Genomic DNA, 17,743 nt, shown 5'->3' on the forward strand with positions numbered 1-17,743 from the left:
TCTGACAAATTATCGAAATACAGAATATCGTAGTACACTAATATCGGAACAAAAATATCGACTACACTATTATCGACTTCCTATACTTAATTATAGATATACAAATATATCGGATACTTAATATCGATATACACAAACATCGTTTTCATTTATATCGACTACTTTGATATCGGTATACATAAATATCGATTTCTTAAAAATACATACACATTAAATAAAATATCGACATCAAAAATATCGTCAACAATAATATCGGATTTTCAGATATATCGACAGTTTATATACATATATTTGCACATTTTTTTAACATATTATTATTTTTTATCCAAATATATACACACTACTTAATTAAACATTTTTATTTTTTTTATAAAATATTCTAAACTATTCTATATTATCTATTATATAACCTACACATAGAAAATTATTGTCTGCTATTTTTATAATTATATAATTATTTTTATTTTCCCTTTTATTACATAATACTCACAACTGAAATTCAAAAATACTAACTAACCAATCAAAACACTGATTTTTTTTAACAACCAATAGCAAATTAAGTACTAATGACACTCCTCTATATAAACAATTAAACCCAAAACACAAACCACTTGCTAAAAGTCACGGAAGGAGATACATCTCTGGATGAATTGCAGCACACCAACAAGAACATCAAGACTATCAACATATAAGCAAATCTTCCAAGTAAGTAAATTAATTAAACACTAAGTAAATAGCTGCTACTACATTACTTACCTGCTAAATACCCAGTGATCCTTTTCTATTACTACTACTGAACATGCTAATAATTTATATATACAAATGTTTTTATAGATACTACAACTAGAGAAAATTCTACAAAAAACAACTGTGAACAAGATCAAAAAACTACAGATAATAATAACTAAGTAAGTAAATTGTAACTTTTAATTTACTTGTAAAATATTCTAAACACAAACAAACAATTACATTTATCACACATATGTTCTTTTTTTCTCCAGATTCTACTACTGAAAACTACACTACAAATGAACCTAGAACATTATTCCTATTTCTACATTAAATATTACTAAGTAAGTATTTGTAAACTGAAATCAATGTGGTAAAAACCGACAAACATTAGCACTTGTTCTAATTAGTTGCTATTATCTTTTTTTTTATCACAGCTAACACTACAGATAAATATACTGGAAATATTCAGATCTCCGAAATCGGCATACCAAAAATCAACTCACTAAGTAAGTATATTAAAGAACATAATTAACTGCTAAGTTGTTCAAAACCTACAAACATGGTGAATGTTCTAACACATATGTACCTTTTTTTAAGATAACACTACAAACTACTCTCCACAAAAAGAACAGACAACTATACTGGAAAACCCTACCTAAAACAAAATAAGTAAGTATCTTGACAATGTAAACTAAAATCCTACACTTATTAGGATCCACTTTTGTTGTAGAAATTAGCTGTAACATTGCAAATATACACAAAATTGGGTACTAATATAGTCTTTTTATGTTTTTCCTAACAGCTCTAACAACATCAGAAAACAGTATCCACAACGAAAGAATAAAGCATATCAAAAGATTTCACTGATTTCTAAAACACGTAAGTATATACATTAGTAATAATCACTTACTTAGAATTATAAACACATTTTCCTTGACATTAACTATTATATATATATTTTCTAGATATACAAACAACAAAATGACAGAAGGAGCAGAATTTGTAATCAGCCAGAAAGGAAAGCTATTACTGTGCTACATGGGTTACACTTATACACAAGAAAAGCAATATAGCATGAAAGTTAATTGGAAATGTTGTAAGTATTATTCTAACAAGTGTTATGGAAGGGCAACAACAAGAGAAGCTACTGTACTGTATACTAGGGAACACAATCATCCACCAAATGTTAATGAAATTGAAGTTAGAACAGCATTGGAAAATATAAAAGAGGCAAGTACAGGTTCCCAAAAACAAACCAACGTCATATTAAAAGAAGCAATTCCTAAAATCCCTAAAACTGCAACAACCCAAATGCCAAATATTCTTTCCCTAAAAAGAACTATAGCACGAACTAAAAAAGCTACTACTACTACCACACCAGCTCCCAGAACATATCATGATATCAATTTAAATGCCAACCAAATTATAACTTTAAACAAGCAACCATTTATAATTTACGACAATGAAAACAATGACAAAAGACTTATTATTTTTGGCACCAATATGAATCTAGTAAAACTTCAGCAAAGCCAATATTGGATGATGAATGGGACTTTTAACATCTGTCCCAAACCATTTTTACAATTATACACAGTACATAGCCTCTACCAAAACTGCAACATACCACTACTGTATGCACTACTACCAAACAAAAATAGTTCCACATATATGGAATTATTAAATATAATAAAACAAAAAAACTAATGATTATTCTCCAGAAAAAATAATTCTAGATTTTGAGCAAGCAATGCTTTTCACCATCCTAAAAATCCACCCCCATACCTGCATTCAAGGCTGCTACTATCATGTAAACCAGTGTCTATGGAGACATCTACAAAAAACTACCTTAAGTGTAGAATATGCTACTAACTCATCTTTTGCATACCAAATTAAAAAACTCATAGCACTGGCTTATGTTCCAGAAACAGACGTAGCAGAACACTACAACATTCTTATGGACAGCCCCTTCTACAAACAAAATGAAGCAAAGTTGAGTCCATTTCTGGACTACTTTGAAGCCACCTGGGTAGGCAGACTCCATAGATCTGGCCATAGAAGAAACCCCAAATTCCTAATACCCTGGTGGAACGTTTACAGAAGCACCTTAAATGGAGAATCTAAAACTAACAACGCAGTAGAAGGTTGGCACAATGCCTTTATACAATCAACTGGCAGAACAAAACCAACTCTAGAACATTTTATTAAGTGCCTACAGAAAGAAAAAAGCTACCAGGAATTCAGAATGGACCAATCCATAACTGAACTAGTCCCTAAAACATCAAAACAAAATAAGCAAATGCACAAATACCTAGAAGAGCAAGTGAAATTATACCCTAGTACAAAAGGCATTGAATACTTAAACATCATTGCCAAAACCCTACTCTGGATAAATAACAACACCAAAGCAATCCCTAAAACTATCACCTAAATATGCATAACAGTTCAAACTTGATTTTTAAAAGTATTTAATGTATGCAATATATAGAGATATTAATCACATATATGCACACATTAAATAAAAATAATAACTATTAAACAATGCAATATTAATAATCACATTACCCACCCACAAAAGATCAAACATAAATGACTTACCGATCATGTTGTAAATCCAATAACGTCCTTCTCCACCAAAGTAATCCAGGTAGTGCAAATGTAACCCAAAATAAAATGCAAAAATACAACTGTTCCAAAATAACCAAATCCACGGTGTGAAGAGCCATCGAATAACCATAAAAAACCCGAAAAATAGTAAAAAGTTTAAGAAACGCTCCAGGAAAACCGAAAACTTAAAAGAAGTGTTTGCAAAGCAGTGGTGAATAAAACCAACAAACACTTCCTTTAAAAAAAAAAATGGAACTTCCGATATAGCGAACACCTATAACAAAAACATAGAAAACAGACATTCCCACCCAGATTAACCAACACATAAATAAGTACTAACATTAGTAAAAACATAATTTTGCTAGTACATAAACTTAAAACCTAGATAAAGTTACACTGTAAACAATCCTATAACAAAGTAAAACTACGTGTATCCACCACACGGAAATAATCGTTTTAAAAATGTAAAACACAACTCACTCACATATAAGAACACTAAATAGAAGCACACTACTCTCAAAAGTACATTAAAATACACATAAAACATATAAAATAAACCTTACCTGAAGCGACGTGAAGTCTCTCCCAACCGCAAGCTGCTCTTCATCCAAATGACCCAAAACGACCTAACCCTGTTACAAAATAAAGAACCCAAAAGTAATAAAATAGTCCAAAGTAAGAAATATAATAGAAATTATTTTTTACAATTACCTGAAATCATTTAAAAATTGCAAATATTTGCTAAAAAATGTTACTTTTTTGGTAGTATGAAATTATTTACAAATATGTATAAAAAGTTTATAAATAAATATTATGAAAAAAATAATATTTATTACAACAATGTATAGAAATGTAAAAAAAGTCAAAGAAACTGAAATGTTAAAAATTCATTCTTAAAAGAATTATTAATAATAGTAATAATATTATTATTATTTTTTTATTTTATTTACTATATAATATGTAATACTATAAAAAATAAAATTACATATTAAATATAACCATTGTATTTTATCTTCTTCTTCTGTTAATTTTATTGTCATTGTGTTTGGAAATTATTATCAGAAATATAAATGTTTCATCAAAGTGAATTTATTATGATTTAAATAGTTATCTCTGCTAAAAATACAAAACATAATAAATATTTTATTACAAACATGTTGAAATTTTTTTATTTTGTTATTACTATAATCTCACAATATTATTATTGGCAAAATCCAATTAGGTACAGGATATTAATAACATTTAACTGACTATTCCCACTCCAGTCTACATTAAATAAAAGTAGGTGCTGGACACTAATTAATTAATAATTACTATTCCAACTCCAGTCTACATTAAATTTAAGTAGGTGCTGGACACTAATTAATTAATAATTACTATTCCAACTCCAGTCTACATTAAATTGAAGTAGGTGCTGGACACTAATTAATTAATAATTACTATTCCAACTCCAGTCTACATTTAATTGAAGTAGGTGCTGGACACTAATTAATTAATAATTACTATTCCAACTCCAGTCTACATTAAATTGAAGTAGGTGCTGTACACTAATTAAATAATAATTACTATTCCAACTCCAGTCTACATTAAATTGAAGTAGGTGCTGGACACTAATTATTTAATTATTACTATTCCAACTCCAGTCTACATTAAATTGAAGTAGGTGCTGGACACTAATTATTTAATAATTACTATTCCAACTCCAGTCTACATTATATTGAAGTAGGTGCTGGACACTAATTATTTAATAATTACTATTCCAACTCCAGTCTACATTAAATTGAAGTAGGTGCTGGACACTAATTAATTAATAATTAGTATTCCAACTCCAGTCTACATTTAATTGAAGTCGGTGCTGGACACTATTTATTAATAATTACAATTCCAGCTCTAGTCTACATTAAATTGAAGTAGGTGCTGGACACTAATTAAATAATAATTACTATCCCAACTCCAGTCTACATTAAATTGAAGTAGATGCTGGACACTAATTAACTAATAATTACTATTCCAACTCCAGTCTACATTAAATTGAAGTAGGTGCTGGACACTAATTATTTAATAATTACTATTCCAACTCCAGTCTACATTAAATTGAAGTAGGTGCTGGACACTAATTAATTAATAATTACTATTCCAACTCCAGTCTACATTATATTGAAGTAGGTGCTGGACACTAATTATTTAATAATTACTATTCCAACTCCAGTCTACATTAAATTGAAGTAGGTGCTGGACACTAATTAATTAATAATTACTATTCCAACTCCAGTCTACATTTAATAGAAGTAGGTGCTGGACACTAATTAATTAATAATTACTATTCCAACTCCAGTCTACATTCAATTGAAGTAGGTACTGGACACTAATTAAATAATAATTACTATTCCAACTCCAGTCTACATTAAATTGAAGTAGGTGCTGGACACTAATTAATTAAGAATTACTATTCCAACTCCAGTCTACATTAAATTGAAGTAGGTGCTGAACACTAATTATTTAATAATTACTATTCCAACTGCAGTCTACATTAAATTGAAGTAGGTGCTGGACACTAATTAATTAATAATTACTATTCCAACTCCAGTCTACATTATATTGAAGTTGGTGCTGGACACTAATTATTTAATAATTACTATTCCAACTCCAGTCTACATTAAATTGAAGTAGGTGCTGCACACTAATTAATTAATAATTACTATTCCAACTCCAGTCTACATTTAATTGAATTAGGTGCTGGACACTAATTAAATAATAATTACTATTCCAACTCCAGTCTACATTAAATTGAAGTAGGTGCTGGACACTAATTATTTAATAATTACTATTCCAACTCCAGTCTACATTAAATTGAAGTAGATGCTGGACACTAATTAATTAATAATTAATATTCCAACTCCAGTCTTCATTAAATTTTAGTAGGTGCTGGACACTAATTATTTAATAATTACTATTCCAACTCTAGTCTACATTAAATTGAAGTAGATGCTGGACACTAATTAGTTATTAATTACTATTCCAAGTCCATTCTATATTACATTTAAGTAGGTACTAGACACAAATAAAATATAATTTACTATTCCCACTCCAGTGTACTTAAAATTGAAGTAGGTGCAGGACACTAATTAATTAATAATTACTATTCCAACTCCAATCTACATTAAATTGAAGTAGGTGCTGGACAATAATTATATTATAATTACTATAATTTATGTAAAATATTTTTAGTAAATGTTTGATATTACACTACCACCCTTATCCCCTATAAACACAATTACCCTCTCCTAATGATTTGTATGTAATATTAATACATTTTAATAAAATAAAAATAATAATTAAATTTTATTTTATCATCAATAAATATTATTATTTATAATTTTGTATTAAAATATTGAAAAAACAATTATTAATTGTAATACATTTGTAATACTTTTTATACATATTTTTTAAAACAATCCCCACCCTTATCCCCTATTAACCCAATAACCCACTCCTTAAACTAGATATGTTTATTTCATATTAATTTTATGTAAAAATATATTAATAATATTTAATACTTTTTTTAAATGTTTTATATTTTTTAACATTTATATTCAAACACTCCCCACCCTTATTCCCTATTAACCCTATAACCCGCTCCTAAAACTAGATATGTATTTTTATTAATATTTTTATTAATAAATATATTAAAATTAATTAATAATTTTTTATTTTATTTTTATATTGTGTTAAATATATTTTAAAAGACTCCCCACCCTTATCCCCTATTAACCCAATAATCCGCTCCTAAAACTAGATATTTTTTTAATTAATATTTTTATTAATAAATATAATTACATTATTTAATAATTTTTTTTATATTTTTTAAATATATTTTAAAACACTCCCCACCCTTATGCCTTATTAATCCAATAACTTGCTCCTAAAACTAGAAATGTTTTTTTATTAATATTTTTATTAATAAATATAATAAATGTAAATATTTTTTAATTTTATTTTTTTATATTTTTTTAAATATATTTTAAAACACTCCCTACCCTTATCCCCTATAAACCCAATAACCCGCTCCTAAAACTAGATATGTTTTTTAAAAATTATTTTATTATTTATATATTTTTTTTTAGTATTAAAATATTTTTGATTATTACTTTTTTCTAATGTCATTACATTTTTTTACTACTTTAATTTTTTTTCCCCACTATAAAATGATATTTTTTATTGTCGATATTTTGTGTAACAATATTCTTGCTTTCGATATTTTATCATACTTACTGATTACGATATTTTTGTATTCGATATTTTTATATTTCTATATTATCTACCTTCGATATAAAAACTTCGATATTATGTCTTGTCGATAATATTTTATCGATATTATGTCTGATTACCTCCCTCGCTATATGTATGGGCAAGCTAGACAACAACATTCCTTAAAAATCAGGCAACATTTCAGCGTATAGGCATAGGCAACAACATTTCATAAAACTACTTTCATTATAAACCATTTCTGGTGAAAGGGTGTCCTTTAAAGCAGCTCAACAGGGGCCTAAGGGGTGTCCCCGCAACATAAACAGTGTTTCAGGCCCATGGTCAGGCCAAAAGGACATCTCTTAGGCATGAGGTTCATTAAATGCACAAACCCCTACTTAACTGGCACCTCCAACAACAGGAACACAGTTCCCTACTACAGGGCTGGTTGTAAAGAACTCTCCCCTAGCCAGGGGTCACTTTAGGCCCAAAACAGTCAACAATTAGGCTAATGCCCAGTTCAAGGGGCCTTAGTTCCTTTTCCCCTTGCTCCGGGACCTTGCAGTACTAATTAGGCCCACCACAGGGTTAATCCAGGCCAACAGGGCCCAACTCTGGACTCCTACGGGGGCAGACACGGGGCAGCCACTCTGATATGGCCAGGCTCTTTGGCAGCCCGCTACCTCCAGAGGGTTTTGCCCTCCCCCGGGGGGCGGGGGGGGGAGGGGGGAGTTGCTTGGGAGGGGAAAGAAGGGGGGGTTGAGTTGGTGGTTTAGAAGAAGGATGGTTTCCCTTGGCTCACTGGAGGTGGTTCCCTGGGTTCCCCAACGCTAGGCCAGATCAGTGGGCTGGCAGAGTCCCTCACCTAACTTAGAAAGCAGTGCCTAGACCCAGTCAGTTCCAGTGGTCTAGGTTCTTCCCCTAGGCCCAACCGTCTAAACTCCTGCAGAGGTTCCCCAGGTCCAGTGATTCCCTAACTGACAGGCAGGTTTCCCTCCTTTCCCCTTATACCCCTAGGTAAGGTGACCACTCTCCAAAGGCGGCAACGTGTAACCCATCCCCTATTCCGGAAGGTTCCAGGAGCTTCCACATTCTAGGCTATGGGGAGAAAGGGTGGGATGGCAGGGTTACTGTATCTTAATGTCCCAGCCTGCTCCTGACTACTTTGGTCTAAAAAGGCCACTCCGCAGTAGCAGGGACCTGTGGCAGCCATGTTGTTGGGAGAGAGCACCTGCACCTCAGCACTGATTGGAAGAGGTAAGGCGCCCAGAGACCTAGGTCCAACAAAAAAAGATGGTGGAAAAAACAAGGCAAAAGGGCAAAAAAAACAGGATAGACCACCCTAGGGCTTACAGGTCTAACATATGTTTAGCTAATCCTCTCTACATTGACTTGCTGTGAAATTAGGCAAAGGATTATAGAAAGAAAGAAGCAGGAAAGAAAGAGGTGAATGAGTTTCCTTCTTAAGGCACTCAATATTTGACACAGATTAAAAAGTGTTTTTTCCAGTTTTTCGTCTTAATCCTCTTTCACTCGAGAACACGTTTTACAATCCTTGGATGTGTGTTAGGGTTATTTCTCTTTATTTGGAATGCACAGCCCCTGTGCGTCGTTTTGTTAACCTGTCAGGGGGTTTTGGTCAACAGGGGTTAAAACCTGGTTCTAGAACATTCAGTAGGGCGATCTAATCTACCATTTCTTTAGCTTATGATTTGAGGGGCTAAGAGTTTCCAGGGAAAGTTCACGGACGGTCCACCAAGAGGCATGGCTGCGTTTTGGGCCGGCAGCCTCCCGGGCTGATCCTTTCAATCAATAATTTGTAAAGCGCACTACATACCCGTGAGGGTCTCAAGGCACTGCCTTTGACGTTTGAGAATCACTATCGTTTGAGTTTAGGTTTGCCACAGCAAATGTCGCCTGGTACTTGTGTTTTGTCTCATGCATTAAAAGTAGGATGAATTATGATTATGTTTGTAAAAATAAATGAGGTGTTACTTTATTTCGCGTGTATTTGCTGTTTGTTTAGTTCCATTCCTAAAGCTGCATTTGCTCGGCTGTGTCTTCAAATAGAGGGGTAGGTACAAGAACGAAGAATGAGAAGCCAATATTATTATTACATTGGATAATGCCAATACACTGATTTATTCCTCCCCATCCCAGACCTGTCCAACACTTCCTCTCCTTTAAATACAAATTCGGCAGGATGCTGGGTGTGTACTACTAGGAATTATGGGAAGGGTGCTCTTATATGGGCTAGAGTGAAAAAATATAAAGCAAAAATATGTAGGCAAGTGTTGCCCGTGTTTGGAAGGTGCTGCATGGAGAGGAGGCTTTCCTCAATGATAAAGCTTGGGAGGAGGAGGGTGAAGAAATCGGAGTAATGGGATTTCATAATGTAATGTAAACATCACAGGCCTTCGGTTGCACCTATACCAGAACTAGCAAGTGCTGCACTTAGGGGAAATAACCCCTACTTCTCTAAAAGGTGCAACATGTTTTAACTAGGCATTGTCAAATTCCATTTATACTTACAAATTGGTGTATTCATAGGTTTCAACTTTGCCAAGCTGATAGCATCACTGCTGAGGCCTAATCAACATAAGATAACTATTTTGAAGATTATGTGATGCATCAGTAAAACTTGGAGTTGGTGAAAAGTCAGGTTCAATTAACTAAACACATTCAGAGCATGAGGGTGTCTTATGAATGGATAAAGTTTATTCAAGATACCAGAAGCATGTATCTAAAAATGTGAACGCTCCATCTACATGTTTGAAAGTTACGACCAGTTTGTATAATTGAAGTAAACAAAAAAGTGATGGGTGGAATGCTTGAATTAATTTCAGCCACTGGTAATTAATTACTCAGCCTAATCACAGACCACCATGGCCCCTCAGATTAGATCCACCCATACACAAACCAACCGTGGTCCTCTTTCAGTAGGAACAGTCCAGCCCTAACTGCCAAACCAGACCCTTTCTGAACCTGAACACAGCAAGCCAAGACTGATTGTACCCCAATTGGGGCTGTTGAATAGCGTGAAGCTTGTTTCAATAACACAGATATCATGGGACCCACATCTGGGCATACCCATTGTACATAGTGCGTTGCAGTTATGTAAGCAAAAAAATGATGGGTAGATTGCAATATATTTCATGAAATCATTACGCTCATGTGCAGTGTCTGACGATGGAGGTTCTGCTCACAAATAAGGGTCCGATACCAGATTTGTAGCACATTGGTGTTAACGGTTTAAAAATTACTAATAACAATAGTATGAGTAGATCTGGAATGCATCAACAAGAATTCCAGATCTACTCATGCATATTGCAAAATGATTGGACCCCCCTTATTGAATGTAATGAGGGGCCCTTAAGTCTACCAGATCTCAAAGATGTCCATTGGCCGTAGGCTGAAATGGTGCTCCTGAAGCATTGGAGACAATTTGCACCACAGGGGCTGGAGTGGCCTGTGTTACGCCCTTGGAAAAAGAGACCATTACAATGTATACACCTACACATGGAGAATAATATTGGTAATTTGTGCATCTGCACTGATTCCGCCATTTGTTTCCCCATTACCAGGCTTTTATCACCTTCGCATTTTGTCTCATTTTCTCATGCATATTATAGGTTTTGCTTGAACATTACATGCATTGTTTACAGGCTTTGGGAGATTAAGTGATCCACCCAGAATCCCATGATGTTGAGCTGATGTCGAGACTCAAAACTGGTTCCCGAGTTTCATGGTCGGCACCTCCGGCCATAACAACACATCCTGGGTGGAGAGAGGCAGATGCTACATGAAAGCTCTGCTCATTAAGAACTCGAGGATCCAACAGGACTTTGAGCTAAGCCAGAGCCAGGCTTCAGGCTAGAGCCGAGCAAAGTTTTCAGTGGCTTTTCCTCCTATAGCTTTCACAGGAAAGGAATCGTACAGTTTAGACTTTGTGTTACCCGACGTTCTTTGGATCTAGTAGGACTCGACTGGCCTTTTATTTAATTGGTAATTTTCCCTGTATGCTGTAGTCATAGGATGCCCGTTTTCAAAGCCCAGGGCAACTTCTGTTGCCTCTCTCACTTTCTGAGGTTAATTGCAGCAGGCACAGGGGCACTTTAATAGCAACAGAAGGAGAGGGAGCGAAGAGAAGGAGAGAGAGATAGAGTAAGGACAGGAAAGGGACATGGCTGGTTGGAGCATTTTTTCCCAGGGCTGCTTTTGATTGGCCAGATGACCAGGCCTGAGAGAAAGGTCCACCCTCCTCTATGAAATGAAATGAAATTAATTTGTACTTGTAAAGCGCACTTATACCCCAACTGGGGTTTCCTGGCGCTGTACGCATACCGCTGTGGAACCCTTCCTAGCTTTTCCCTGTGAAATGTCCACTCCTGGGCACCCACCCCCAAGGTGAAGCTGGCATCCCAGCACTGTTGGGGCCATTGTGAAGATTAAGCAAGCTATTGCCCAGAGTTGCAGAGTGGGACCCATGATGATTAGAATAGGCACCGAGGCGAGAATGATCAGATCCAAGGAAATTGAGCCCAAGACCTGCAGAGGCGGGAATTGAACCCCGGTCCCGGGCCAGACCTCTGCATCAGGGTCTGCCGCTCTAACCATTGAGCCACACTTCTCTACATTAAAGGTTCCCAGCGCATCACACCCAGGCCTCCTTGATGCACATTTTATCTTAGATGCGGAGTGGAAACATCACCCTGCATTGGAAAACAGCACAATCGCCAGGGAGAAAGAGCCAAGACACTACAGATTACAATAAAAAAGACACATTCTTTAAGTAAACGAGATCAACCTATTCATGACTGCATCAGGTTTTCATGCAAATGTTGAGTAGGCCGCATATTTGTTTAGAAAAAGGCACTGCTTTGTTAGGCAGTATGGCTAAAGACAGAGATAAATATAGCACTTGCGGATCTACAGCTCAGTGACTGTGATGAATCTCTGATTTCAAACATCCACATGAGTAAAATGAGGAGTTGTACGTAACATAGAAAGCAAAAAATATAACATTTATTGGAGCACAATGTTTCCAGCTTCAAATTTATTCACCTGCTTGTTTGGGAGCATCACTGCCCTGTCACGAAAATAAAAATACAAGTGGAAAAACATAAATGTGTAAGATTTGCTATGGTTAATTAGACAAACATTTTCAAATATGCTCCACTTGACCAAAAAATGCTCTGGCAACATGGTAAATAATTTATCGCTAGGAGTTTGAGATGGGGCTGAATTCCAGTTTCTGTGCAAAAAGTAGTTAGTGGGAAACGGAAGTGTGCAACCTCAAGGTATTCTATTTTTTTAACGTGGATTGAAAATCCAAGGAATGCTGTAAATACAGCACCTATTCAACCCTGTTGAATTTTCCCAAGGAATTAAGCATTGAATTTCGATCCATATCGAATTCTTTGCAGACTACACCAATTCCTTGTTTTATTCTTAGTTTACTAGAGGAAAACGCAGAATATGAAACATTTACAACACCCATTAAATACATTAACAGAGGGTATGGTATCCGTATATATCAAGTGCAGCAAATGCCTCACACCTTAACCGCCACAATGTAATATAAGTCTAATTTTTAGGTCGAGCCTGGACAGTGGTTGCATTGTCTCTCGGACATGTTGTATATATACTTTGTGAGCTTACAACCAGCCAACTACTTTTCATTTGTTTGTTTCAGTGTCCTTTAAAATTCCTTGCTTCCAAGTGGGTATTTATTCCTGTTTGTTCCTCCTTTTTGTTGTTTGCTCCCTCCCATGGAGCAAGTCCCCATCACTTGCAGACTTCCACTTGTGCTATTTTAGTTCCTGGCTCAAGAACTATTTATTTAATTCTCAACATGCACTTACAACAAATGTTTGTGTTTTGTTTGACTTGATCAGCACAGTGCCTGCTTCACAGCTGCCACCCTTCATCTTTCATCATTGATGCCAATTTAGTAGGCAGTGCACCTGAACGAGCACTTCCCACAAGTGCTCCTGTACTGCTTGGCTTGATCAGCAGGGTGCCCGCTTCATGGCCACTGCGCTTCATCTTTATCATTGTGGCCGCTTTAGGAGTCTGCATGCCTGGACGTTCCCCTCTACCTGACAAATGGGAGCAGCATTTGTCCCTTTCACCTCCTCCCATGTCGCTGCATGCCCACCCCGATGCTTCTTCCTGTCATGCTCCTAATCTCAGAGCTCTAACTTCAAAGCACATTCACCGTTGCTCCCCAGGAACTGTGAGACATTTTCTATTATATAATATGAGCTCGAACAACCCAAAGGTTTTAGAGCGCTTTACATGAGATCTAGTCACATTACACAATGTCAGATCAATTTTTGTGGGCATTTTTATACAGTTTGTTTCAGGTGCGTAGAGATTAAGTGATACTGACGCCTTGCCTGCTTATTCATTATTTTCCTTCTACCTGACAGATGGGAGCATTTTGTTGTTTTTACTATCACCAGTACTCCTATACCCAGGGGACAGGGACAGAGGGCGGGCCGGAGCTCGCTGGTAAACAGATGGTGTAAGAAGTGTTTTGAATGGGAAACTCTGGAGAAGGGCACCTGGTGAATAGAGGCCTGGGGGGGAGGGATGTGATGTCTCCGCCATTGGAAAGTACTTCACGACTTTTTTTCACAGGCTGTTCAATACTGTAGTGATGTAGTTGCACACAGAATGTAATAGTCTTGTTGACTTGCATCAAGGCACTTCTGTCTGTGCATTAAAAGCCTTGGAATGTGTCCATATTCATGAATCAGTCTGCATGACCCAGTGTGTAGTAATTGTATAGGTCTTCAATTCCTAGTTTAAACTTGAGAACGCAAAAGGGCTATTTTTTCATTGCTTTATTTTCTTTGTAACTTGGATTTCTCAACATCATGTAGGTAAGTTTAAAATACACTCCAGGATGCATTTATGCGTGCCAGAATTACTAAAGAAGGAACCTGTGGTTGAAGTAGTTACATCTGGTGACCTTTAATTGATGACTATGTATAAACGAACGGAGCAGTAAATAATGTCAGTGAATTGTGTCTTGCAGGCCAATACCATCCTATTACATTGTAACCCCAGGCAGTATTAGCCCTGGCACTAATACAACTGTGGCGGTGCACTGGTTTGGCCTCGCGCCCAACGTTAATGTGACAGCAGAGATTATGCATGAAAGGAAACCGCTGGTGTCTGTCCAAAGAACATTTCAAAATGGTAAGCTGATAATCATTCGATTTTGACTTTCCAGCTGAACTTTGATGTTGAAATTGCACATGTTATGTGAGACAGCTAGTGCTGTCTCTTTTCCAGGGGATAGTGCATTCCTTTTCTAATAATGAATGAATTAACACATTCTAACATATTTAACTCTGGTTAATTAACGATTGCATAACCTTCAAAAGGTCCAGGAAAGAGCTTCTACTCATTAGACATGACTGGTCGGAATTGCACACTTCAGGAACCCATCTGAATATTGGTTCATTTTCACCCTCAGGATTTTCATGTTTTCTCCAAAGTGCTCCAGTCGCAGAGCAGGGTATAATGGTTTTTTCACCTTCAATATGTTCAAGAACCCTCCGATCTATGTACAGCACAAGAGACTAGCACAATCTCTTTGATCCTTTTCTTCCTCTCCTTTCCAGCCTCTCCTACCCTCTGCTCACTCTTTTTCTACCATTACTATCGCCCTCCCCTATAATCCACATTTCTCCTTTTCATTTGTATTGCTTTTCCTAGAATGCTTATTTTATTATTAGAGTATGCACAGCATCTGGAAGCTGGATCCCTGGTATTGGTTGGGAAGATTTTTCTCAAATTTGCCACTTGCCACTTTTACTGTGATGCAGCAGAAACCTTAACAAAACTCACTTCACCCTTATATACTTCTTAAATTACCATCCCCCAAACTCACAATAGTCTCGATTGATACTCGTTTTTCCACAAATTTGGTCCTCTGATGGATCTTTTTGTTGAGCTTCCAGAGACTATAATACTTGGAAACATGAACAATTATTCTATGAGGACGTGGTAAAAATAATTGTTACCTCAATTCTAAATCAAAGTCTTTCTCAGCAACTTATACAAATGTCTTGAGATAAGGAATATGACTAAAAGAAGGAGACAGAATCGATAAAGATAATTCCTGTAAAACATTTATCTAATGCCTCGTATTGCACATATAGGTCAAGAATATGCATTTCAATTCAGATTTAATGACACATTTCTATTACAGATAGCCTCACAACACAGTACATATGATTTTAGTCAGCTAGAAACTTACTGTAGAGAGAAAACAAGATACATCTAAAAGTTCAATTGTTAATTATACAAACCGAAGCAAAGCCGATCGCTTCAAGTTCGTCCTCAGTTAGAACAGGTTAGGTCTGAACTTCAACATCACATGCTCCAGTAGGAGTCAGATAACCTCTCAGCCGAAAAGTTATTTTCCTGCACTACTTTACAAGCGAGCAAAGTACAGGATTCGAGGTCACAGTAGGATATAGTTCAGTTCATTAAAATCTATTCCACCCAGTGTAGGTGGATAAGGGCATAAACAAGGACAATAGAGATCAAAAGTCTGTCTGACAGAATGCCAGGCAGGAAAGTAAAAAAATAGGAGCCAGTCCCTGACTCCTTCTCCCATAGGAGCAATTACATCTCAAAATTTTCCTGGTGTACACCACTTAATGTATCAATTCTATCAGTCCATACATCTCTCATTGATCACCCACAATGAGCTGTTGTGGGGGGATCAGGAAATCACACAAATCCAAAAGAATTAAGAAATCCTTTTAGCATATTTCATTAGGATTCTTTAAGTTCAATTGTATTACCATTTTGTCACTTTCACAGAAGTGGATGGTACTTTACTCTGATCACAGTCTGTCCGTTCCCAGGCGCTTTTTGCCTGGATGTGCAACAATATTGTTATATTTCTATTGAATATGCTTCTTAGGGCTAGATGCAGGTGGCCAAATACCGGTCGGTAACGGCCGATTTCGGCCGTTACCGGCCGGTATTTGGAGTTTTAGATGTTGGGGCCCTTAAAAATTACAGATTCAGTAAATTTACTGAATCTGTAAATTTACTGATTCTGTAAATTACTTATTTGGTAAATTTACCGAATCAGTAATTTGAGATGTAGGTGGCACTGAAAACAGTGCCACAGGGCCTTAAGGATTCGTTATTTACCACCAACTTCTAGTTGGTGGTAAATAACGAATACCTGTGTATATGCAAATCTGTGCATGTGCACCCTTAGGGCATGTATGTGTGCCACATGGCACACAAGCCTGAATCAGGGGTGCAACAGGGTGTCAAAGTGACACCCTGCCACCCTTGACTATTCTGTAATTTTACTGAATCGGTATTTACCGATTCGGTAATTGCCGTTGATTCCTATGGGCCTCAAGGCCCATAGGAATCAATGGCAACTACCGAATAGGTAAATACCGATTTGGTAATTACCGAATCTTAACGATTCAGTAATTGTTACCTAATATTTTCCTACATGGCATTTACCGATTTGTAAATACCAAATCGGTAAAATTCGGTATTTCCGAATCAGTAAATGGCATTTACCTACATCTGGCCCTTAGAGAGAAGTGAGTCCTTTGTTAGTCAATACAGAAATGAAATTTCACAGAAAGTTCTAATAGGGCATAGGTGACTGCCTTAGATGATTTCACATTAACGTAGGAAATGAAAAACATTTGAGGACTGCATGAAGAATTAGCTAAATCACTACCGTTTAGTATTATTATTAATTACACATTTATAAATGCATTTTGACTTTCACCATTAGTTCTGTTATAATTTTCTTCAGGAACTACACTTCAATATTAAGTACTACTAAAGAAATATCCCTATGGGCATTATTTGCACGTTACCATTGTCAAGCATATATATTAATGATACACTCTCAAAAACACATGTAGCATTGTCTAAAATGTTACAGAACTTCAAATTCGCTCCATGCCATTTCTCAAAATTAAGCAATTCTGCATTTCAAAAAATTCATTAGTTATACGTTTCTCATGTTCGAATCACTTTTGAATTTATTTTGTCACTAAACTGTCGATATAACGGTATTGTTTATTCTCCCATAACACGTAAATGGGTTACTGTGTAGTTCTCTTTGTTTTCTCTCTTTGTGTACATTTTC

The 17,743-nt window shown here is 35.7% G+C and overlaps 1 protein-coding gene across 1 annotated transcript in view; it reads left to right on the forward strand.

Moving 5' to 3' along the window:
- The window catches only part of LOC147707489 (CD109 antigen-like), a 943,435-nt gene that overhangs the window by 39,621 nt on the left and 886,071 nt on the right, over positions 1–17,743 (forward strand). The window contains exon 2 of the mRNA XM_086926506.1: positions 14,630–14,793. Within this exon, the coding sequence (XP_086782632.1) occupies positions 14,630–14,793 (164 nt within the window). The remainder of the gene's footprint in view (positions 1–14,629; positions 14,794–17,743) is intronic.

The sequence above is a fragment of the Lissotriton vulgaris genome, chromosome 6 (genome assembly GCF_964263255.1).
Source record: "Lissotriton vulgaris chromosome 6, aLisVul1.2, whole genome shotgun sequence".
Classification (NCBI taxonomy): Eukaryota; Metazoa; Chordata; class Amphibia; order Caudata; family Salamandridae; genus Lissotriton; species Lissotriton vulgaris.